The sequence below is a fragment of the Cervus elaphus genome, chromosome 26 (genome assembly GCF_910594005.1).
Source record: "Cervus elaphus chromosome 26, mCerEla1.1, whole genome shotgun sequence".
NCBI classification, from domain to species: domain Eukaryota; kingdom Metazoa; phylum Chordata; class Mammalia; order Artiodactyla; family Cervidae; genus Cervus; species Cervus elaphus.
Window position 1 is genome coordinate 44,314,496 of NC_057840.1, and position 26,496 is coordinate 44,340,991.

The 26,496-nt window shown below is 39.9% G+C and overlaps 1 protein-coding gene across 4 annotated transcripts in view; it reads right to left on the reverse strand.

Annotated features, from left to right (window-relative positions):
• Positions 1 to 26,496, reverse strand: part of PRKN (parkin RBR E3 ubiquitin protein ligase) — a 1,214,524-nt gene that overhangs the window by 1,125,272 nt on the left and 62,756 nt on the right. For 3 of the 4 annotated variants that reach the window (XM_043888525.1, XM_043888522.1, XM_043888523.1), the window contains exon 2: positions 11,204 to 11,335. The exons of the other annotated variant lie outside the window; for it this stretch is intronic. In XM_043888525.1, the coding sequence (XP_043744460.1) occupies positions 11,204 to 11,213 (10 nt within the window). In that variant the 5' untranslated portion in view covers positions 11,214 to 11,335. The remainder of the gene's footprint in view (positions 1 to 11,203; positions 11,336 to 26,496) is intronic. 4 annotated transcript variants of the gene reach the window in all.

A 26,496-nucleotide genomic window follows, 5' to 3' on the forward strand; every position in this document is an offset into this window, starting at 1 on the left:
CCCTCTGTTGTGGAGCAATGTAGAAAACCAACCAACAAAGAAGGTTTCAAACCTCTATTTTATCAACAAGGTAACTGTGTTCAAGGGTGATAAAGAGATCATTAAAGGTAGCATGCTGCCTTGTTCAAGGCATCTTAAGGGATTTATTGGGCAAACACATGCAGATACTAATTGTCTCTGCAGCTTCTCAAGAGACCTCGACTGTTGTAAACAGTGACATAGAATGCATGTAGTGCAAAACATAAATGAGAAGAGAAGACATGAAGAAGCAAAATATCGCTAGAGACACAGATGGTTAGACTGAGATCCCAGGGTATCAAATCTGCAAATAAACACACATGCACACACACATACATGCTCCAACTGGGGCCAAACATCCCTTGTAACTCAATAATTCTAACATCCAGAAGAGGCTTCTGATTAGAACCCCTGAGCAAAGTGGACGGAAGTGAGTGAGAGTTAGGACACACAGGTTTCCCGTTAGCACGGGACCAACTCTTAAGCTTTCACCTCTACTTAGCCTTAATATGAGTCCCAGAGAAGTTAATTCAATTCACACAGAATCTCTAGCTTGAAATTAGGAAGAAATGAAAAACTATAATTTCATATTTGACTTCTGTATTCTCTCCTTCCCTAGAAACTGCCTATTATTTATAAAATTAAATAGTGAAAGAGTACCTTAACTAAAAATGTTAGCAAATCCTTGTAAATTTGGGTCATTTGTTAGGTTAATGAGAAACATATTTTTCTTTAGTTTCCTTAAAAGTCACTAACTTATGTCACTTGTTCTTATGTTTACTTCATCAGTATTAATTCTCATGCATTAATTTCTAATTTGTGCAGTATTTTTTCTGCACAAAACTGGATTTTCAAGCCAATGGACGACAAGACTAAAACTGCTTGAAGAAAGCATCTCTAACTCAACTCCAAGTGCTACAATATAATCAGTGCAGATGATGTTTTCAGATTCCTTCATAGTCTCTTTCATAGTTTCATTCATGATCAGCTTAAAAAAAAAAAAAAGACAAATTCTGAACTGCTGAATTGTGAAGTTCCTTCTCAACTTGTAATTTGTTTTAGTAGACACTGTATTTCCCTCTGTAAAGAACTCCACATTTTCTATTTTCCTTTATGCCTAACAATAAAAGTAAAACAACAATATCCCAAAATGGTTGTTACTACTGTTCAACTCTTTGAGGCACAGAATGAATGATAAGCTTTCAAACAACTCTTTCATGATTCAGTATATAATAAGTATAGACAGGTGACATGATGGTAAACAATCTGCCTGCCAATGCAGGAGATAGGAGATGTAAGAGACTCAGTTTCAGTCTCTGGGTGGAGACGATCTCCTGGAGCAGGAAATGGCAACCCACTGTGGTCCTCTTGACTGGGAAATCCCATGGACAGAGAAGCCTGGCAGACAAAATCCATGGGGTCACAGAGAACTGGACACAACTGAGAGGCTGAGAACACACAAGAATAGACAGGCTAGACCAAAAATAAAAAACAAAACAAAACTGTTTTAGACCAACTGAAGAAAATGTTTATATTAAGGAAACAGGAAAGGCGATAGACTGTCTCCATCTATAGATGCTCCACCGTGTACACATCTCTCTCCACACCTCTGTGGTTCTGCTGCCAACTAGGTCAAGATTGCCCATCTGCCTCTAGGTCATCTTGCTTCACACCACTATAAACATTCTCAAGGAAACAAAGACCTGTTTCGAATTAAATATCTAAAACAGTGTATTTTATATTTTCCATAATCTCATGCTCATCCCAACCTGTTTATTCCTTAGAAGGCTCTACTTGGGGAAATGGCACCACCATCCCCCACTTGCTCAGGTCTAGGAAAGTACAGTTTTTGAAAAGGTAAAACATTGACTTACATATAGATGTCAAATAAACATGTGCCAAAAATTTTATATACTCAGTAATTAATGAGGAAAACAGAAAGATGTTAAAATCAGTTAAAATGGGAGTTTGAAGAGCAAGGTGCTTACAAACAATTTTTAAAAGTAGTGTTATGATTGCTCTAATAGATACAAAATGAGTTAATGTCCAAAGGGGCAATAAATGATACATTTTTAAACCATCTTTTCCACCAGGCAGAAAGTACCTGCATCTCTACCATATCATAATCTATATATTGACCTCTTCCCCTAAAGTTGTGAAATAGGTCAGAAAACAGAAAATCAAAGGACAAAGCCTACACTGAACTGAAGAAACACCCAGTAGCACCTGCCCATTTCTATTCTTCAGAAGATTTTCCTGATATTCTTACCCCTAGATCATAAATAATCCCCACAGGTTGTTCTTTAAACAGAAAGTCTAGCCTCATTAGGTTTAACCTAATTATTCAGAGATGCAATGCAGCAAGGGTCCTGATTAAAAATACAAGTCTTCTTGAGTTTGCTCTACAAATGTAGGGCCTTACAGTACTGAGTAACTATGAAGGATTGAGAATTAACTTCTCTCTACACTTCTTGTTTAGTGTCTCTTACAGGATTAGATTCTTAAATCCTCACTTATGTTTTTATTGTGAACCTAGAAGACCAAGTCCAAGAGACTATCCCCATCAGATTTCACCTTTGTCTATGCATCTGGGTTATTCTTCCCTTCTTGGATTCCAAAATTTTCTCAGCTCTCTGATTTGGCAGGGGACCATACAAGTTATGAGGCTGGCACCGTGTAAGCCAGTTCCTACGCCAAGGTTCTTGGGAGGACTCTGTAGGCATTAAACCACATTAGTCTTGCATACAGGCTTCCAAGGGAGTACCTCTCTCTAACAGTGAGCGATTCATACCTGATTCAATGACAATCACTCTCAAAAGTTATATTAGTTGCACAATTGATTTTTCCAACTATATTCTGGTAAAAAGAGGGCAAGATTCTTACAAATCTATTCACCAATAACTAGATTGCCAAGTAAATTAACAAATATCAGTAAAATTGTCATTTCTGAATCCTAAGGGACAACTGAAAATCAGATACCATTAAAATACTTCATTTCAGTTTACCACTCTAACGTCTATTAAACTGAGACTTTGAGACATCTCAAGAAAGAGAAAGGGCTTCCTCACAGAACCATGAAGAATACACCATTCAAACAGTACCAACAATATCCAAATAAATTCCTCTCATCAGTTCATTCAGCCCTTGGTGATTAAGTCCACCAGATATCGCTCCATCTGTTGCTGGACTGAAGAAAGACCCGGAAGCACTTCTAACAGTGCCCACTTGGAAGCCTGCACAGAAAACCTGTCCACTGAAGTGAAGTGGCCCACAGTGCTGTAGAGTTCTTCCCACAGATTCTGAGACTCTCCCTTGTTGAAAGTACAAATTCAGAGCCATCAGGCAAGCACTAGAGAGAACAACTCTGTTTGATAATGAGACTCATTACTGTCATTAACTTATTATAGTAACCAGTAATATCACAATGAACAAGAGTAAAATTAACACTTGGGATAGAACACTTAACTATTCCATAATCTTTTCCTCTACAAGTTAAAAACATACTAGGGACACTGACAAATATCCAGGGCCTTTTCAAAATGTATACTATCTATAAAATATGTATATAAGTAAATAATATTTTGCATCTACAGTCTTAACCTATTGAAGGTTGACCATCTTTTCATATGTGACAACTTAACCTATGCAGCCCTTATGACAGCTTGAGCTAATTAAGAAACACAGAACCACCAAACAAACCTCATATTTTCTTCCTATCTTTCTACTTATAAAATGAAAGAACAATACTTGTGATTGTCCAGAGGTCCTCTGGAAAAATGCAAAGACAGTTTTCAGCATAAAAGATATCCTGAAAAAAATTTCACACCAAATCTAAAGAAGGCAAAATCAAGAATTGACAAAAAAGATTTTCTTAGTTAATTAAGATAGAAGCATGGGAGCATAAGAAACAATACTTAGTTATTTATTTATCAAAATTTAAAAAAAAGAAGGTGCAGGAGTATAGGGAAACTTTGGTTCTTCACAAATGAGGAATCATTGGTCCATCAGTCTTTGCTGTTTGCATGTGTTTATATTGTCTTTGTAAACAATCAAGGACATGATGAGGTCAACACAAAGCTGAGAAAATTATTCTTGAGATACAAAATCCCTGACTCATGGCCAAATTACTCAGCAGGTAAAGAAGAACCTTTTACCATTCTTGGTTAATCTAAGACCAATTTATCATTTTAAGAGAGTGAGTTAATTTACAGCTTCGTATTTGTGCAGTGCTTGGTGGTAAAGTTTTTATGAGATTCTTCCACTGCCTTATTCTCTCTTGTGAATAATCCTATCAAAACTGAGAAAATCTTACTAAAAATTTAATACATTCTATTATTTCTTATCAGATTCAGATACAAGGCAAGGCAGGTAAAATTCCGTTCCCTCAATCAGTCTCCAACTGGCATATCACTCCTTCATCACCCTTCCTATGCTGGAGTTAACTGGTCCTTTAGGGAAACACTGGTCTCATTTTTCTCTTGATAAGCCAAAGGACGCATACAGCTGTGTTCCTATGTCATTATTGCTTGTACTGATAATAATTATCAGTTATGACTTTTAGCACATTTAATAACTTCTATTTCATAGAGAAGGATGGTGGGTAGTGAGACCAGTCTGTCATACACAGTATTTTACCAGGTCAGCAAAGCTCATAGACATATATCACACAATTTTCTGTAGCCACATTCCTCTCTTTTATACCTTCCAAAAGTGGCAAAAAGGAACACATTTATTTTTATTCATAAATTAAGAGTCAAAAATTTCTTTTAAAATTTAAATGTCTTTAGCATTAATTGTTTTAGTATCCTATCTTACCAACTGAATATAACCAATTGAATATCCAACTGATGTACCCAACAGAATGCAGAGTGTCAGGGAATAGCAAGGAGAGATAAGAAGGGCTTCTTCAATGAACAATGCAAAGAAATAGAGGAAAATAACAGAATAGGAAAGACCAGAGATCTCTTCAAGAAAATTGGAATTATCAAGGGAACATTTAATGCAAGAAAAGGCATAGAGGGCAGAAATGGTATGGACCTAACAGAGGCAGAAGAGATAAAGAGGTGGCAAGAATACACTGAAGAACTATACAAAAAAGGTCTTAATGACTCAGATAATTACAATGGTATGGTCACTCACCTAGTGCCAGACATCCTGGAGTGTGAAGTCAAGAGGGCCTTAGGAAGCATTAGTATGAACAAAGCTAGTAGAGGTGATGGAATTCCAGCTGAGCTATTTCAAATCCCAAAAGATGATGCTATTAAAACTCCACAATTTGTCAGCAAATTTGGAAAATTCAGCAGTGGCCACAGGACTGGAAAAGGTCAGTTTTCATTCCAATCCCAAAGAAGAGCAATGCCAAAGATGTTTAAACTACCTCACAACTGAACTCATTTCACATACTTGCAAGGTTATGCTCAAAATCCTTCAAGCTAGACTTCAGTCATACATGAACCAAACATTTTCAGATGTACAAGCTGGATTTAGTAAAAGCAGAGGAACCAAAGATCAAATCGCCAACATTCTTTGGATCATATTACAACATATATATCGTCATGATGGAAGTGCTTTCTGGTTTATTATTTTATTGCCCACTGTTCCACTGAATACTGACAGTTATTCTAATATCAGGACGGTCTGTGGTCCTTTTTACATCCCTAATTGTTATGATTCTTACTACAACTCACATGAATTATCAAGGAAAGGAGGGAAGGATGGGAGGGAAGGGGAGGATGAAGAGAGGGAAGGAAAGAAGGAACAAAAAAAGAAATAAAAGACAAGTCGTTATTATCTCATTCATGGAAAAGGCTGGAGGAGCAAGCACCTGACTGGAAATCCAAAAGAAGAAATCTCCAACGCTATAATTGACTTCAAACTTAACTGTTTTTGTTGGTTTTTTTTTTTGCCTTTTGGCTGCATGGTGCAGCATGCAGCACCTTAGTTCCCTGACCAGGGAACGAAACCACAGCTGCTGTGTTGCAAGCACAGATTCTTAACCACTAGACCAACGGGGAACTCCCTATAATTGATTTTTGTGCATCTCCAAATAGTCGGCTCAGTTACACATCTGAGCACCCTACCTGCCTTACAGAAGACAGCTGAGAGCAACAATAAAAGAGATCTATTACAGCTCTTCTTTTTTAGTGTTCTCTTTTACAGAATAAAAAAGAGACAAGAGTCAGGTGTTCTTCGATTATTTCTTTGATACCTAGGATTTTTTTTTTTTGATGTCATAGTTGTTGTCTTTTGGAAACTAAATTGTGATTGATTTTTTTTTAAAGCATTTATAATAAAGGAGGAGTAAGTAACCAGTCAGATTTAAATTAAGAGATTACATCAATCTCACTCCTAAGTGTCTCATCAAAAGATTCTCACACACATACACAAAAGAATCGGTCTTGTTATTTCCAGAGCAATTGTTCATAAACTTTCTAAAGCAGATCCCAGTTTTCCTAGGCAAAATGAAGATACCAAATATGTGAAATAAATAAAAGTTATTTTGTGTTTAAAATAGCACTTACAAAAAAAAAAAAATAGCACTTACTATCCTAAAAAGTAAAGACCTACAAGAAAAAAACAAAACAAAACAAGAATGGTTCACATTTCTACGGTCAAGAACAGAAAGTATACAAGAAACACAAAACTGATGAGGAAACTGAAGTAGTTTAGAAAGTTATAAAGTGAAAAGTCAAACTAGCCCCCAGGCCCCTCTGGGAAGCATCTTCAAGGGTTAACACTATTAGCAATTTCTTGTCATTCCCTCTAGAATAATTTTTATTCATTCATCCAAATATATTTATCTCAAAGGTAGTATTTTTCTAATTAAATTTATTAAAATAAACCAAGGAGAATATAGAGGCCGTTTTTTGAGCATGAGCTTATTATGGAGTCAAATGTCACCGAGGACAATTGTGGACTCAAGAAAGTCTAACATTCATTTTAGTCAGGTGGCTTAATTTGGTTATTTAGTATTACAAGTCTGTATTCAAACACATGAGCAGCTACACTATCTATATAAACTGGTTTTAGCAGCCTGTCTTAAAAATCTCGGATACAGAAATCTTAGTGAGATGTAATAAGTTTGGTTTCAAAGTTGAATTACTAATAATATACAGAAGTTGGTTTAATTCTTTACTTGTGAATATAATTCAAACAAACAAAACTGCTCAGACCTCTGAGCAAGCAGTAAGCTAACATGTTACATTCACTTTTTGTTGTACAGCTCACTAAGTTACGCCAGGGGTCAGCAGGCCTTCTTGCTGCTCACCTAGGAAATAGAAAACTTGCTTCTATGCTCAGTGTAATCGCATAGAACAATCGCACAATTTTCAATACCTTTGATTACTTGTCTTGCCTATGTCCCTTCTCATCTATTTCATCACTCCTCTGTTGCAACAAATAGCATGGAGAAACGCTTTCGGTTCCTGTTATGTAACACCATGTTTGAGTTCCCAGTTCTAGGGATTAGTCAGCCCACTGCTACCCTTGCAACTCGGCTGGTAAAGAATCCACCTGCAATGCGGGAGACCTGGGTTGGGACGATCCCCTGGAGAAGGGAAAGGCTATCCACTCCAGTACTCTGGCCTGGAGAATTCCATGGACTGTGTAGTCCACCGGGTCGCAAAGAGTCGGACACAACTGAACGACTTTCACTTTCTGCTACTGTAGCGCAAAATAATTGTCTGTGAAGTGAAATGTGTTGATCACTAGAAAGAGTCCCAATTAGTCCCCTATACACCCATCCTCAACTATTTTCAGAAAGGTCACAACATTTCTATCATAAAATTAAGAACTCTTTGAGGCTATAAGTAAGAAGGAGACTACAGATAGAAAATGAGAGCGCTGCATAACTCAAGACTAGAACATCAAACATCACATGTGCCTACTTGGCAAGATCAAGACAGCTTTCTCCTAAAAGCTTCAAAATGCTCTGCCTTAAGAACATACTTTAAACCACATTTGCATAACATATATCTCTGCCCTGAGATTTTACATTATGCTACATGAGATTCCAACAGTCAGTCTCCCTGTATTTACAAGAATTCTTTCTGTATGCAATTCTTCTGAGGAAATTAAAGTCTTGGCTATCTTTTACTCTAAAAAATCATATTAATACTGTGTGAGGAAGCTCCTTTTTACCAATAAGCACTTATCTCTTGGCTTGGCTCACAATGTAGATACGAGTATGTACAAACATACTGTAGCTGGTTTTATCTGTTGACTTGGCTAGGCGGTGGTGACCAATTGTTTGATCAAACATTCATCTAGATGCAGCTGTGAAGATTACTTTGTAAGTTGTGATTAACATCTGCAATCAGCTGACTCTAAGTAAAGGAAACTATCCTCCACAATGTAGGTGGACCTCCTACAGTCAGTGAAAGAGCCAAAAACCTGAGATTTCCTGGGAAAGGAATTCTGCCTTAATTCTGTCACATAAAATTCCTGCCTGAGTTTCCAGCCTGCTGGCCTGCCCTAAAAATGTCAGACTTGTCAGGCCTCGTAGGCATGTAAGCCAATTCTTTAAAATAAATCTTATTACAGCTCTCTTATTATATCTATCTAATCTTGGTTCTGTTTCTCTGGAACCCCAACTGATACACATATCAAATCTCTGACAACAGAATATTCAACAAATATTTATTGAGGGCATTTATGTGTCAGATATTGTTCTAGGTGGGATTCTCAGGTGGTTCAGTGGTAAAGAATTCGCCTGCCAAAGTGGGAGACCTGGGTTTGATCTCTGGGTCGGGGAAGATCTCCTGGAGAAGGAAATGCCAACCTACTCCAGTATTCTTGCCTGGGAAATCCCATGGACAGAGGAGCCTGGCAGGCTACAGCCTATGGTGTCACAAGAGTTGGACGTGACTCAGCGACTAAAGAACAACAACTCTTCTAGGTGAAGGTGATATAATAATAGAACTGACAAAAGTCTCTATGTCCACAGAGCTCATACTTTAATTGTACTGAGATGAGAAGTTAAATTTTTAGGTAAAGTGACCATGTGATTTATCACACAATCCAGGACACTTTAAGGGTGAAATGGGGCACAAGTAATAATTATGCCAGGACAGCATGCCTAAACCATAAATACTCTGGACAAAGCAGCCTGATACAAATCTCCTTTAACCTTTGGTAAACTTAGGGCCCATCTTCCCCAAAGGCCAATGTATTTGGTTAAGTACAGAGAGCCAAAGAAGTATATAATTAATCAAGGTTGAGGCGTAGACCTACAAGGATCTCAGATTCAAGGTGCGGTGGGTTCATATTCCAGTTATGCCTAGATCAATTACATATTACACAAAGCATTCAACTGTTATGAGTCTTAATCATGCCATTTAGAAATCTATATATTAATGAGAACTAATGAGAATCTGCAAATCATATATGAAAGGAGTTGTGACATGACAGACATTCAATAAAGAATATATAAAAATAGATCGGCAGGCTTCCCCGGTGGTCCAGTGGTTAACAGTCTGCCTTGCAATGCGAGGGAAAGCAGCTCGACCCCCTGCCTGGGAGGGTCCCACATGCCGCGGAGCAACTAAGCCCGGGGGCCACAGCGACTGAGCCTCAGCTCCCGAGCCACCAAGGCACAACCACTGAAGCCCGCACGCCCTAGGGCCCGCGCCCCGCAGAGGGGCCACCGCGGCGAGGAGCCACCGCGGCGAGGAGCCCGCGCGCCCTAGGGCCTGCTCCCCGCAGAGGGGCCACCGCGGCGAGAAGCCCGCGCGCCCTAGGGCCCGCGCCCCGCAAAGGGGCCACCACGGTGAGAAGCCCGCACACCGAGGTGAAGAGCAGCCGCCGCCCTCCGCAACTAGAGAAAGTCTGAAGGCAGCAACACAGACCCCAGGGCAGCCAAAAATAAATAAATAAATATTTTTTAAAAAAAAATAGAACACCAAAATAAGCAAGGGTGGGGATAGTTTTGCCTCTAAGTCTTTCTATTCTCCTTGACCAACAGGCCCTGGCATGAGATAATTTTATTAAATGCAACAGTAATAATGAAATTACAGCCTGCTATAACACTTGTGAGCATGGGCGTGCACGGCTGACGAAATCTGCCATTTATCATTTTTAATATTGCTAGAACTTACTCTGGATTCACGTTTCAAATGTCTATTTTCATGAAACCGAATTCGACACCAACACACACTGAAGTGGAGGCTGAATTAAGAGGAGACCTGCCAGTTGTCCAGCCTGGCTCGAACGTCTGCCAGGAAACAATGGTGAGGACACTTTCTCTGAAGGGTCACCACCTAAGCCGAAACACCTATAAACACGTCATAGCATTTTTGAAGCTGGTTTGATAACTCTTTGCTGTTGCTGTTTAGTCACTAAGAGAGTCTTGTCTGACTCTTTGCGACCCCATGGACTGTAGTCTGCCAGGCTCCTCTGTCCATGGGAATTTCCCAGGCAAGAATACTGGAGTGGGTTGTCATTACCTTCTCCAGGGGATCTTCCTGACCCAGAGGTGGAACCTTCATCTCTTAAATTGGCAGGCGGTTTCTTTACCCCTGAGCCAGTGGGGAAGCCCTTGATAAATCTTTATCCCCGGCTAAAACCTCAGATTGTATACTGGGACCATGCCCGCTAGCTATCTGCAAAAAAATATAAATACCTCTGAGTACGACCTCAAAAGTAAGAAAAACCCTCCTTTCTCTCCTGTTTTGTTTTGTTTTTTTTCCCTATTGGCTTACTGCAGGGCCCCATGGTCTTACTCCATTCCCTTGGGGTCCTCCCAATACAGGCGTGAGCCAAGGGGATCTACCATGAAAATGATATACTAACTCTGAGAAAGGAAGGGTGAGGCTGCTGACCTGTAAGGACAGCCCGGGTGTGACAATCCTTTCAGAATGCAAACTCCTAAATGATGCCAAGCTGTGTACACTTCCTTCCATTATGGCAGAGATAGTAGCTGGGGTGGAGGGGACCAGGAGATCTAAGGAGAGGGAAGATCTGAGTCCCAGTGCCTTTTCCCCGCAGGCAGGAATGTCCAGGGCCTCCTCGTCCCACACACACAATTAACTGCTATTACTGGCATCACTGACTCGGCGGACCTGAGTTTGAGCAGACTCCGAGAGATGATGCAGGAGAGGCAACCCTGGCGTGCTGCAGTCCCCTGGGTCACAAAGGGTCAGACACCACTGAGAGACTGAACAACAACAACAAAGAAGGGTTGATTTACCTTTCATCATTGTTAGTGAGTCCAAGCTGCCGCTGAGACGAGTTGTTCAGGCAAACGGTGAGACTGTATTCAGACTCAAGAGGACGACAGCGGAAAGTCTCAAACACTTTGTTGAGGTCAGGATGTCAGGCTCTAGAGTAAAACAGAAGGGGAGGAGTTGAGGGAGTAAATTAAAAGGCCACCATCTTGCAAATCTCTCCTGGAAAGGCCAACCTCCAGGAGGGGAGGGGATCTGTTAATCTCTTCTTTCTGGCAGCCATTCACAGGTGGATGGTAGTGGTGAAGTCGCTCAGTCGTGTCTGACTCTTTGTGAGCCCATGGACTGTAGCCTACCAGGATCCTCAGTCCATGGGATTTTCCAGGGAAGCATACTGGAGTGGGCTGCCATTTCCTTCTCCAGGTGGGTAGGGTCAGATTATTTTCCTGTGAGCTGAACAAAGGCAGAGGGGCAGGGTTCCCCCCGCCCCCAGGCAGGTCATTATGTACGATTACAATAACAAAAGCAAAGACAAGCAAAGGTTAAAATCAAAGAAATAGATTCAACACGGAGTTAGAATTGGCCCTTTCCTGCAAATCAGGACAATAAGAGATCATTCTGCAAAATGCTCTAATTGTTATTTACCCTTCAAAATTTCCTTTCAAATCTGATTAATTAAAGAGAAAACCAATTTTCAATGTTTCCTTAATAAACAGAAACTTACATTATTTCCATACTAAAAGAATGTTCTAGTCTTTTAATAAACCCAAATACGATTTTCTAACCAATTCTGTATGTATAATTATTACAAAATAAATTTAACTAATTAAAATGCTATTGATCTTTTATTGAAGTAAATTTAAAAGATGCTTTTTTAAACTTCCACAGAAAATGTTTCAAAAATAATAAAAAGATACAGAATTTATTATTATATAAATGATTTTGGCATTCTTACCTAAAGCGAAGTTGTTAGGCCTTAAATAGTTGATCTCATTTTTATTGAATGAATACTATCTGGCATCCATTTAGCTAAAAAAGTACAATCAAAGTTTGATTGATTTATGGATATTTAAAAATTTCCTTAGTAGATTGTGCTTAATGGTTGTAATGTGGTGATGGTGGTTTAGTCACTAAGTTGTATCAGACTCTTGCCACCCCAGGGACTGTAGCCCACCAGACTCCCCTGTCCATCGGATTTCCCAGGCAAGAATACTGAAGTGGGCTAGCCATTCCTTTCTCCAGGGGATCTTCCCAACCCAGGGATCAAACCTGAGTCTCCTGCATTGCATTCCAACATTTAAAAAGGAAACAGTAGGGACTTTTTTGCCTCCTGAAACTTTACTGAAGAGCTTATATATTTAATCATACAGACATAGTCATATCTTCTTTATTTTTGAGTATTTACAAAGAGAAAGAATACACAAATTAATACCAATTAGCAAATAAAGAAATTGAAGTTGAGTCCGACTCTTGGCAACCCCATGGACTGTAGCCGACCAGGCTCCTATGTCCAAGGAACTTTTCAGGCAAGAGTACTGGAGTGGGTTGCCATTTCCTTCTCCAGGGGATCTTCCTAACCCAGGGATCGAACCTGGGTCTCCCAAATTGCAGGCAGATGCTTTACCATCTGAGCCACCAAGGAAGCCCCAATTAGCAAGTAAAGCAAAGCATATTGTCCCTTAGCTTTTATGAATGGTCACATGGAACTTACTTCTAAAGAAAGTTTAGTAAGTTACAGCATTGAGAAAAATAATCTTAATTTTTTTTAATTAATTATTTTAATTTTATGGTTACAACAGAAAAAAAAAATATATATATATATGTATATAAAGGAATTACAGCAAGCCCCTTTGGAATTCAATCACAAAAAGGATAGATTCAATTACTTGGGAGGTCTTTGGTGCTTTGAGATGGATACACAGAAAATGAGAGGCAGACTTGGGTCATCATTAAACTGTAATCCCATATGGCATTTTCTCCTCAAAGCTTCAGCTACAATCCATTTACATTGAATATGAGCTGCAAACCAATAATTATAAACACACATACACTCATAAATGAGAGATAACTATACTGACCGAGATGTAAACTGACTTTTAATTATCCACTAATAGTAATTTAGAATATTAGTGGCATGTCACAGTGTACCCCTCAAGGTCCATATACACCAAGAATTCACATTATAGATAAAAAAGTCTCACTATTAAAAGACATGTTAGGCTCAATTAATATCAATTCTTCTTGAACAGGAGAGAGTTCAATATCAACCTATATCATTCTAAATGCTAATCTACACTCAAGGTTAAAAAACATAAAGTAGACTGTACCCTTAGAATAATACCCGGAACATAGTTAGGACTCACCAGCAATTGCCATTGTATAAACTTTAACCTACTGGCAATTTTTCAGCTATGAATGTCAGAGTTAACTTAAGAGTCAACAAGAACTGAATTAGGATATAGACAAGCACAATTCATTCTCAGTATTTTTTCAAATTAGTTGATCATGAAATATCCTATGAACTTTAAGATCTTTATCAGTCTAAGACTCTAGGCAGTGACTACCAATGAAATGAAGCTGGAAGACAAGATGGAAAACATTGGCTATTTATGACCTGTGAGGGCTTCCCTGGTGGCTCAACCGGTAAAGCGTCTGCCTACAATGCAGGAGACCCGGGTTCAATCCCTGGGTTAGGAAGATCCCCTGGAAATGGCAACCCACTCTAGTATTCTTGCCTGGAAAGTTCCATGGACTGAGAAGCCTGGTAGGTTACAGTCCATGGGGTCACAAAGAGTTGGACATGACTGAGCGACTTCACTCACTCACTCACTCATGAACTGTGACCTGGTCTTCCCCCAGAAATTCAGATTCCAGTGAATTAACTCATTACCTCATTTTACATCCCATTACTTAAGCTAAAAGGGTGAGTGTCATCTATTAACCTCTCCTTCACATGCCCTGCATATTCATCATCACTTCTACTGTTTCAAAGACTAAGCTCGGGCTGCTCACCACACAACAGGCCAGTAAATCCAAGAGACAATGTGTTGAGGCAAGAAATATGACTGTATTTAGAAAGCTGGCTGACCTAGAAGATGGCAGACTAATGTCTCAAAACAACCATCTTCTCAGAGTCTGGATGCCAGGTTCTTTTATAGAACAGAGAAGAGGTAAAACTGAAAAAGTAAAGACCATTATTTTATAAATATCTTCTAGAATGGCCAACCTCAGGGAAGTGTTAGTTGCTCAATCCTGTCCTACTCTTAGTGACCCCATGGACTGTTGCCTGCCAGGCTCCTCTGTCCATGGGATTTTTCAGGCAAAGATGCTAAAGATAGTTGCCATTCCCTTCTCCAGGTGATCTTCCTACCCTGGGATCAAACCCAAGGAACCCAAATCAGGGTCTCCTGCATTGTACGTAAGTCAAAGTGAAAGAGTTAGTCACTCAGTTGTGTCCTACTCTTTGCAACCCCATGGATTACACGTAGCCCACCAGTCTTCTCTGTCCATGGAACTCTCCAAGCCATTCCCTTCTCCAGGGGAACTTCCCAGAGGTCAAATATTGCAGGCAGGGGATGTGTTCATCTCTTTACACAGAGGGGCAGGGTTCCCTGAGGCTGGTCATTAGGGAGGAGACTTGTTAATCTTTTCAGGCAGAGAGGCAGGGTTCCCTGAGGCTGGGGTCATTATGTATGATTATAATAATAAAAGCAATGTAAAAACAAAGGTTAAAGTCAAAGAAACAGATCCATCAATGAGTGAGAATTTGGCTCTTACCTGCAACACTACCTGAATTGCCTGACCTGTTAGCACCATCTTCACCACAGCACTCCAGTCCAAGTTCCCAAAAGCTTCCTTTCGTCCTCACCTGCCCCCTTTAACCATTGCACTTCTCCAACCAAGGCATTTGCCCTGGAGAACACATAATGCCACCACCATCCCCACCTAGCTCTACAATAGTTTACATGCCTCTTCATAGGCATTTATCTCCAATTTAGGTAACTCAGTGGTAAAGAATCTGCCTTCAATGCAGGAGCAGTTGGAGATATGCGTTCAATTCCTGGGTCAGAAAGATCTCTGGAGTAGGAAATGGAAACACACTCCAGTATTCTTACCTGAAACATTCCATGGACAGAGGAGTCTAGCAGGCTACAGTCCATGGAGTTGAAAAGAGTCAGCCAGGAATGATCAACTAAGCACAAAGTCCTTCCATTATCTGGCCCCTTCTGACATGGTCCAACCTCAGGTCATACACTCTTCCCCCCCTTAACATTCTGGCCACACTGGCTTTTTATCAGCCCCAGACATGCATCCCCAGGTATTTCTCCCACCACAAGCTTTGGGCAGGTTCCTTCTACTCTTCTTCAGATAGTTGGTGGTGTTGTGCAGTTGCTAGGTCTTGTCCAACTCTTTGCGACCCCATGAACTTTATGTAGCACGCCAGGCTTCTTTGTCCTTCGCAATCTCCAGAGATTGCTCAAACTCATGTCCATTGAGTCGGTGATGCCATCCAACCATTTCACCCTCTATCATCCTCTTCTCTTCCTGCCTTTCTTTCTCAGCATCAGGTTCTTTTCCAATAAGTTGGCTCTTCCCATCAGGTAGCCAAAGTATTGAAGCTTCAGCTTCAGTATCAGTGTTTCCAATGAATATTCAGGGTTGATTTCCTTTAGGATTGACTGGTTTCATCTCCTTGCTGTCCAAGGGACTTTTTTCCAGCATCACAGTTCAAAAGCATCAGTTTCTTTAGCACTCAGCCTTCTTTATCATCCAGCTCTCACATCTTTACAAGACTACTGGAAAAAACCATACCTTTGACTAGATGGACCTTTGTCAGCAAAGTGATGACTGCTTTTTAATATGATGTCTAGGTTTGCCACAGCTTTCCTTCCAAGGAGCAAGTGTCTTTTAATTTCATGGCTGCAGTAATTATCCACAGTGATTTTGGAGACCAAGAAAATAAAGTCTGTCACTGTTTTCATTTTGTCACCATCTATTTTCCATGAAGTGATGGAACTGGATGCTGTGATCTTCATTTTTTGAATGTTGAGTTTCAAGCCAGCATTTTCACTCTCCTCTTTCAACCTTCTTCAAGAGGCTCTTTAGTTTCTCTTCAATCTCTAACATTAGGGTGGTATCATCTGTATATCTGAAGTTTTTTATATTTCTCCCAGCAATCTTGACTTCAGCTTGAGCTTTATCTGGGCCGGCATTTAAATTGATGTATTAAGTTAAATAAACAGAGTGACAATGTACAGCTTTGACGTACTCCTGTCCCAGTTTGAAACCAGTCCACTGTTCCATGTCCAGCTGGTTCTAACTGTTGCTTCTTGTCCTGCATACACGTTTCTCAAGAGGTACACATCTACATTTCCTTCTTCTTTTTTTTTTTTAATTGTTAGTTCTGAGGTCAGCTATACTGTCACTCCCTCAGAACGCCTTTCCTCACACTTCCTTATAGACCCTTATGACATTGCCTACACTTGTTTGGGTTTAATCCTATTGCTCCTTGAAGACAGGTGCTGTATTTCTGACATCCCCGTTCATATCATACCCATAGCACCTGGTACAGTGTCTAGCAATGGAAGATGCCTAATAAACACTTTTTGAAAATTAGCAAGAACACATGAATGAGCAAAAGAATGAATAAGTTGATACAATTATCCATAGTTGATTATCACATCCTCAACACAGTCAGTATTATAGAACAGGGGTTCCCAAACTTTTTGGCACCAGAGACTGGTTTTGTGGAGGTCAACTTTTCCACAGATGGGGTGGTGGAGGGATGGGGATGATTTCGATGTGGTTCAAGTGTGTTGCGTTTATCGTGAATTTTATTTCTATTATCATTACATAAGCTCCACCTCCGAACACCAGGCATCAGGTCCTGGAGGTTGAGGACCTCTGCTATAGAAGATTTAGTTTCTAATTCAACAGAGATTTGTTTGGTGTGCATGGCATTCTGTTTATTTGATAAGTATATTTGTTCAGTATTGCAAATAAATTATCGATTCTGCTGCAGTAATAATCACACACGGGTATGATTAAAATCCCCACTCTATACTAACAAAGCTCCTTAAAATCAAATTTAAGCAAATGTGATAGTTGGATGGCATCATGCACACATAGTTGGATGGCATCATGGACACAATGAGTTTGAGCAAACTCCGGGAGCTAGTGAAAGACAGAGAAGCCTGGCATGCTGCAGTCCACGGGGTCACAAAGAATTGAATGTGACTGAGTGATTCAACAACAACAACAAAATTTAATTAATCAACAACTATTTTTATTCCACTCATTTAATTATTCCAACAATTATTAATACTAAAATTTTAGAAAAATACAAGAAGCTAAGCACTGAAAGAGTCCTTTTAGAAGTTTTCAGGGCAAAGAATGCATGCTTCATCTACTGAAAAAGCATGATGCTATCCAAAAGTTTTAGAATTGCATATAGCAAAATTCCACAATGATAAATTCCACCCAGCAACTTTACTTCTATGAAAAATTTGTTAACTTTAAAAGACTTTAAAGTCAACACTTTGATGTTCTCAGAGTCTCTCTGTCATGGGTACAGTTCTCTAGAAGGATAGCAAAAGGGAACAGCTACCCAAGGAGCCAGTCTACTGAAGAGGATCGCTAGGAACAGTGCAGAGGCTGCCTAAGCAGGAACCAGATAACTCACCTGATGAACCACCACCAAGGACCACTCCACAGAACTCTGGATTTTAAGGGTCTCCTCTTTTCTCTCATTTTAAATAACAACGAACCTTTGCCTGTGTGTTTCAACTGACTTGTATATACCATTTCTTCATCAAATAAGAAAAGTGAACGCTAAGGCATATTTCCATTTTGTTTCTTAATTGTTGTTTTCTAGTTTTGCAAACTAATACATTTAAAGAAATTTCCATATGCTTCACAGAACTAGGAAATATAAGAGTTTCTACTTATTTATTTTTGGTCAATGTTAAAGATTATGTTCAAAGGAGAATTTAAATACAGCTGTCTGAAGTGCTTCCAGGAGTTCCTGAGCATTTTTACATTAATGTTCCACATTTAAGTCACTTCAAGTCAGAAATAAAGTGGATGCGTCACAAATTTATAATGTCTATTTCATGAAATATGTATCTACTGTATGTAACAGTTATCATCAAAACCCCGTGAAAGATAATTAATAATCAGCTACTGTAAAAATAAGGGCAGTAGAAACAACTCAAGCACTGAGCAGGAAGCCATAAAATACCATTTAGAGTTCCAACTTGGCCATGAACTCATTGTGTGATCTAGGATGAAACACTGAGCCCATCTGGACTTCAGTTTTTAGATAAGCAGGTGAAGAGTGTGGGCTGTGGGATATCAAAGTCCTTGCAATGTTACTGGTTCTAAAGATATTTGTGATATGGTATATTCTAGCATTATCTGGATAAAACCTCTAAGGATAACATTCTTTAGTGTACAGAGAATGGTAAAGCAGGTTTTATTACTGTTTTCTTAATTGATGCAGAAATGCCCGTACTTTTACATTTTCTAATATGGCATTTTTTTAAAAATTCCATTTTTATTAACTTTCTCTTATCCTAAAAAGAAAAAAAAAAACACACACACAAAAACTTTCTTACCTACCAAACTATTAGGATCAAATAATATATCCTATAAAAATATTATGTTACTGGCATGTTACATTTGAGAATTTAACATGCAGATGAAGACTTCAAAATTATGGCCCCCACAGCAACTGTAACTCAGCCTATTGGACGCAGATATGTAGCATCTTCTTATTAGCAGATATGCAGTAAAATGTATGCCTTAATATATACTGTTTATGCAGTCTACATGAATTATGCTTGCTTTGAGGACTATAAACTTAGAGTTTTCTCCCCAAAACTTTAATTCTTAGTCATAATTTCACATTAACATAAGGCTGGAGCAACATTTTTGTCAGTGTTATTCATATATCATCATATTTCTTTGAAGGAGACACAATAAAGTATATAACAACAGGAAATTAGAATGTATTTATTCCAGTCTATATTGAGGCATATGCATATGGTCATGCTTGAAAATTGTCCTAGGGTGGGCATAACGTGTTTTCCTGGGGTAGAGAGATAAAACAGTGATGTCCTTGCTTAATATCAATATTAAGCAATAAACACCATATGAAGTTAAAACTTCAAAATGTGATTTTTTTTTCACTAAAATCCTAAGGGTCTATGTTTTGATTTCTAGATTATATATAAAGTCTATGGCATTCATATAACAGAAATTAGTGCTGGATGTACATGTCCCAGGGGGCTACCCCCGTGGTGCTAGTGGTAAAGAACCCGTCTGTCAATGCAGGAGATATGAGAGATACAGATTCAATCCCTGGATCAGAAAGATCCCCTGGAAGAGGGCACAGGAATGCACTCCAATATTCTTGCCTGGGAAATCCCACAGACAGAGGAGCCTGGTGGTCTACAGTCCTTAGGGTCCCACAGCGTCAGACACCACTGAAGCGACTTATTAGCACAGCTGCATGTTCCAGAAGCCTGATTCCAAATTGTTGCCGTTCAGTCACTCAGTCGTGTCCAACTCTCTGCGACCCCCTGGACTGCAGCACACCAGGGTTCCCTGTCCCTCATCCCCTCCCGAAGTTTGCTCAAATCATGTCCATTGAATCGGTGATGCCATCCAACCATCTCATCCTGTCGTACCCTTCTCCTTCTGCCTTCAATCTTCCCCAGCATCAGGGTCAAATGGACCTAGTTAATTTGTGAATGCCTGACAGTCCAACTCCTGGCCTGAAATCAGAAGCTCTGTTGTTCAGTTCAGTTCAGTCACTCAGTCGTGTCCGACTCTTTGCGACCCCGTGAACTGCAGCATGCCAGGCCTCCCTGTCCATCACCAACTCCCAGAGTCCACACAAACCCATGTCCATTGAGTCAATGATGCCATCCAACCATCTCATCCTCTGTCATCCCCTTCTCCTTCTGCCCCCAATCCGTCCCAGCATCAGGGTCTTTTCAAATGAGTCAGCTCTTCGCATCAGGTGGCCAAAGTGTTGGAGTTTCAGCTTCAACATCAGTCCTTCCAATGAACACCCAGGACTGATCTCCTTGTTGTTAGCCCATATGAATACAGCAAACAAAAAAGCAAACAAACAAAAATTCTACAGGGATCTGGAAAGTCAACCATTATAGTGGAATCGATGACACATGCTGCTATAGAGACAGAGCAATGGAGTAAAGTGTTGAGATTATGGGAAATTGGAAATGCCTTCAGAGGGCAGTTCCTCTGACCAAAAAAACGTGCTCAGTAAATTATTACTTGTCATTAGTAACAGTATTCTGCTTAATGAACTCCATAATGGTGACACCATAACCATATACAAGAACAAATTTCATGTGTTTAGAGAGTTAAGATATGGAAGATATTCAGGCTATTTATGTTATTCACATTTAAATCTAGATTTTGGCATATTCTCTACTATAATTAAACAAATTAAACTCAGTAAATTAAAATGACTGAAAGAAAACATCTGCAAAATACCTATAGCAAAAAAGCCCCCACAAAAATGAGTGAGGGACTCTCGATGTTGTCTGTCAACCTGAGCACTCTCACCATGACTCTGCCCTCCTGTTACAGTTCAGTCACTCGTGGGGATGGTAAGGTCAAGAGAGTTCTGCTGCTGCCGCTGCTGCTGAGTTGCTTCAGTCGTGTCCGACTCTGTGCGACCCCACAGACGGCAGCCCACCAGGCTCCCCCGTCCCTGGGATCCTCCAGGCAGGAACACTGGAGTGGGTTGCCATTTCCTTCTCCAATGCGTGAAAGTGAAGTCGCTCAGTCTGTCTAACTCTTAGCGACCCCATAGACTGCAGCCTACCAGGCTCCTCCATCCATGGGATTTTCCAGGCAAGAGGACTGGAGTGGGGTGCCTTCTCTGAAGAGAGTTCTGGGCCCAAAACAAATGCCAAATTATTAGGTAACACTATCATCTGAACATTTCAGTTTCTGCCACTCCAAATCTGAAATGATATGTGTTTCTATCTCACATAATTATTGGAAAGAGATGATGTACTTAGTAAAATTTTAGAATTCAGAAAAAAAAAAATACTAACATAAAATACTATGAGAATAATTCTGAGATTTTGAAGTTGTTTACATAAAGAATGCAACACACTGCCAACTCTTGCGACAAAATCAAACACTTGCATGGTGCATCACTCTTAAGTCCTGCTGAAATTTAACCAGGTGCACTTAAAATTACCACTCTGCACACTGGTTCCATAGTTACTCATTACTATACACTACTTACAACATACTATTCTGATCTTAATTACTTTTTAGTGGACAGGGACTGTATCTATTCAACTTTCTTCGGTCAAGAATAGCTCTCTATGCAAAGATATTCTTAAGAAAATTTTTGGGAGGAGCCTGGGCTGTGCTCTGCTATGCTTAGTTGCTCGGTTGTATCCAGCTCTTTGCGACCCCAGGGACTGTAGCCCACCAGGTTCCGCCATCCCTGGGGATTCTCCAGGCAAGAATACTGGTGAGTTGCCAGTATTCAATCCCAACCCAGGAACTGAACCCAGGTCTCACGTATTGTAGCCAATGATAGTAATATAATATTTACTTATAATAAAACAAACTGAGCATTCAGCACTCATTGCCATGTAAACCTTATACAAGATAATCTTATGATTTGAACGTAAATCTCTACACATTCCATTCTCAGTAAACTGACTGACAATCAGGTATTTAACATACCAAAATCACATAAACCACCTGGATTGCAAGTATAACTCAGGACAAATTGTATTTCTTAATACAATTTGAGCTTAAGAAAAAAATTTAACTAGGTAATTGCACTTAAAAGTTTTTTAAACATTTAAAAAAAAAAAAGTTTTTTAAACATTTAAAACAAACACAGGTCTTATCACTTTTTTGATGGAAAATGCAATGAATAGCATATTCTATGGAGATAGGTAGGCAGGTAGATAAATAGAGATGTAAACATATACCTACATATATAGATGCAAAGAACCAAGTTGTAAGAACCTTGAAAATTCTCCAAGTTACATACATGGTTAGTGACTTTAAAAAAGTATAACTTTTTATGGGTTAATCATTTATAATTTCTTACATCTTTATAATATAGTAGGAAGTTAAAGTGTTAAAATATCTTCCTTAGTTATGTGAATTCAAGGGACAGCTATTCTGCAGTTGCAACTAATATTCCTTTTTAAATGTACTTAAAAAGTATATACTTTATGCCTTTCTTCCTTTAACATAAATACACTGTTCAGTCAGCTTCCTGATTCACATTTTTAAAGTTTATATTGAAACAAGTTTCATTCCAGTTTGATTTGTGACATAGATAACATTGTAAGCCACTTTACTACATTGCTTCTTAAAAGCCATTTCCATTCCTGCACAGTATACAGATTAAGAAAGTTACACATAATAAGTAATGTGCCACTGTAATTTGAAAATATTCATCTTGTTCACATTCTCCAGCTCCTACTAAAAGATTTATAACACCACTGAAACAGGAATTGATGAATTCATCACTGTCTGGGGTATTTTGATCATAATCAATAACATAATTTTACCCTTAGATAGGATTTCAATTAAAGCATATTTTTCAAAGCAATTTTAATATAAAAATGGGGTTTAGTTTCATGAAGGATTAACCCACTGGATGCCAAAAAGGAAATTATTCTGCCTCTGAAATTCTGTATTAGAAAAATAAATGAAAACAGACTCTCCTCTACTTCACATATCCCGCAAGTACATTTCATAAAAGTTACATTATTATATTTTCATCATGGAAAATGAAAAGCAATATACTTTTATAAAATAATAGAATCATAAAAGGTTTATCAGGCAAAAGTGATGACACACCCAGATACACTGCCACTGCTCAGATGACATGCATTTTATATGCAAAGAAAACACTTTCACTTAAAATTAATTTGTCATATCATTACTAAATACCGAAAAATCTTAAAAAAATCCTATGACATCCATGCACGGTATAAAAAATACAATATATTTTATGATTATCCTCTTATTCTACTAACTCTTTTATTTTTTCATGCTCTATTAGAATGTCCAAAGAACTGTCAACTACAAATTGGCACTTACCAAGAGCATTGCCAATGACTGAACAACAAAGTGGATTTACTCCCACTTCCAAAGTCCCCTAAGCTGGACAGATCTATAGAGGAGCCTGCTGACCTCAAACTCACCTTAAAACAACACTCAAACAGAGGAAACTACATTACACTAGGACAAGAAGAAGATGACATCAGAAGTAGACAGCTTGCCCAAGACGCTGATCTGACTTGTTTGATCATTTATACTGTTTTCCTGAATCCTTGGACCTATGCCTATCAAGCAAATGTTTTCTATCAGGGACATGATTCTATGCTGCTTTAAAACTCAATCCAGTTGTTGGGTTGTGGCCAATTACCTGTGTCTAGTACTTCGGAGTTACCTTGGTGGACTGGATCTCTAGGGCTCTGATTGGATACCCCTGAGGAAATTTATTTAGATGAGTGTTCAGTCCTATTCTATTTATTCATGATATTACTAGATGGGATCCTCTCATCTGGCCAATTAATAATACCTGCTCTGATGCTGGCCATAGATTTAAGTTTTCTCTTAGGGCCATTCAAACTCAATTGGAGTGACAAGCTAAGTCTCAATGAAAAAATTAGCCTCTCTATTAAAAGGAAAACTCCCACAATTATGGGGGGGATATACATAGTTAACACCAGGCTATGATCATTTAAGTTTAAAAACTCCACTATGTTAAAAACTCCACTATGTCGGAGAAGACAATGGCAGCCCACTCCAGTACTCTTGCCTGGAAAATCCCATGGACGGAGGAGCCTGGTAGGCTGCAGTCCATGGGGTCGCGAAGAGTCAGACATGACTGAGCGACTTCACTTTCACTTTTCACTTTTATACATGGGAGAAGGAAGTGGCAACCCACTCCAGTGTTCTTGCCTGGAGAATCCCAGGGATGGGGTCGCACAGAGTCGGACATGACTGAAGTGACTTAGCAGTAGCAGTATGTTGGAAATAGTTAAATCATACTAAAAATGATCAACCTGGTAATTATGAGACAAGGCTAGGTACTTTATGAACTATGCCTATTATTACCCTTAGAGATAGTGATTGGTATGGAACTCAGTGGATTTGTGGCACTAATTTATGGCCTTGACATCTACAGGGATGGATACAAAGGTATAACCTGGGATTCCCATGAATTTAAGGTCATACGTGTTAAAAAAATTAGAGGTAACCCTAACCAATCTACCACTGGTACGATCCCAATGGGTCAAAGATCTGTATTCTACTGGTATGAACATTTATCAGCTTTGTGTGTGTGTGTGTGTGTGTGTGTGTGTGTGTGCGCGCACGTGCGCCTTCACTGGGGTTGGAGGATGTAATTGGCTGTATCAAAGCCTTAACAACTTTCATAAGCTTTAAATGATAGTAACTGGGCTGATGCTGAAACTAAAACTCCAATAGTTTGGCCACCTGATGCGAAGAACTGACTCATTGGAAAAGACCCTGATGCTAGGAAAGATTGAAGGCAGGAGGAGAAGGGGACGACAGAGGATGAGGTGGTTGGATGGTATCACCGACATGATGGACATGAGTTTGAGTAAGCTCTGGGAGTTGGTGACGGACAGGCAGGCCTGGCGTGCTGCAGTCCACGGGGTCACAAAGAGTCAGACATGACTGAGTGACTGAACTGAACTGAACAACAAAGGCATTTGCCATCTGCTTCTAAGGAGACTGAACCCTGTGCTGTTACAGCTGTTGACCTTCAACAATCCCTGAAGGAGTTCAGGGTGGGGCACTCTGTGCTCCAGGGACTCTGGTGGGACAGGTCTTTAGATAGTTGGATGTTTCTAGAAACAGATTTTATTATCTCAATCCTTGCATCTCCTCATATCTACAGAAGCATCCAGTCCCATCACTTCATGGCAAATAGATGGGGAAACGAAACAGTGAGAGACTTTATTTTCTTGGGCTTCAAAATCACTGCAGACAGTGACTGCAGCTGTAAAATTAAAAGATGCTTGCTCCTTGGAGTTCGTGATGGACTGGGAAGCCTGGCATGATGCAGTCAATGGGGTTACAAAGAGTCAGACACGACTGAGCAACTGAACTGAATGGTTTTTCCAGTAGTCATGTAAGGATGTGAGAGCTGGACCATAAAGAAGGCTAAGAGCTGAAAAATTGATACTTTTGAACTGTGGTGTTGGAAAAGACTCTTGAGAGTCCCTTGGACTGCAAGGAGATCCAACCAGTCAATCCTAAGGGAAATCAGTCCTGAATATCCATTGGAAGGACTGATACTGAAGCTCTAATAGTTTGGCCACCTGAGGCAAAGAACTGACTCATTGGAAAAGACCCTGATGCTGGTAAAGATTGAAGGCAGGAGAAGAGGATGACAGAGGATGAGATGGTTGGATGGTATCACTGACTCAATGGACATGAGTTTGAGCAAGCTCCGGGAGTTGGTGATGGACAGAGAAGCCTGGCGTGCTGCAGTCCACAGGGTCTCAAAGAGTCAGACAGGACTAAGCAATTGAACTGAACAAAGAAATGCAATAAATCCCTTCATGGTGACATCAGATCTCCACGACTAACAAAAAAACTTTTTATCAAATGAGTGCCTAATGGTATTGAACTCCCCCTTCACCAAAACCTAACATAGTGGCCTTCCCCACTGCTGCTTTGGAGCAGTCTCTCAGAGCTATCAGAGACGCTGCCTCCCAGGCTGCAGTCCTCATTTCGCCTCAAATAAAACTTAACTCGCAACTCTCAAGTTGTGCATCTTTTTTTAGTCGACAGGACGACCGACGAAGCAGCCCAGAGCCGACTTCCTTCCTTCACTGGACTCCACGAGGAACCGGAGCTTTGGTACCAGCAGCGGCCCCCTGCACCCATCCGCCTCCTCGGCGAGTGCAGACAAATTTGGGGAAGTCTCCCGTGTTGGTTGAGATTCTGAGTTTTATTTGGCGGTGGAGCAAGTTACCCACCCCCTCCTTGCAGGAAAGATACTGGGGGGAGAGAGGGCGGATGAAACACCTGAGGGATACCCACTCATGGGTCTAAACACTGAGTGGGACTCAGTTGAAAGATACTGAGAAATTCTCACCCAGTCAAAAGATATTGGGTGGGGGACTGGCTGAAAGATGCCTGGGGAATTACCCACCCAGTGGAGAGGTATTGGGTTGGGAGAAAAAAATGAGGAATATCCAGGGTGTGGCTGAAATACGCCAAGGTCGCTCCATTGTAGGGAACTGAACGGTCT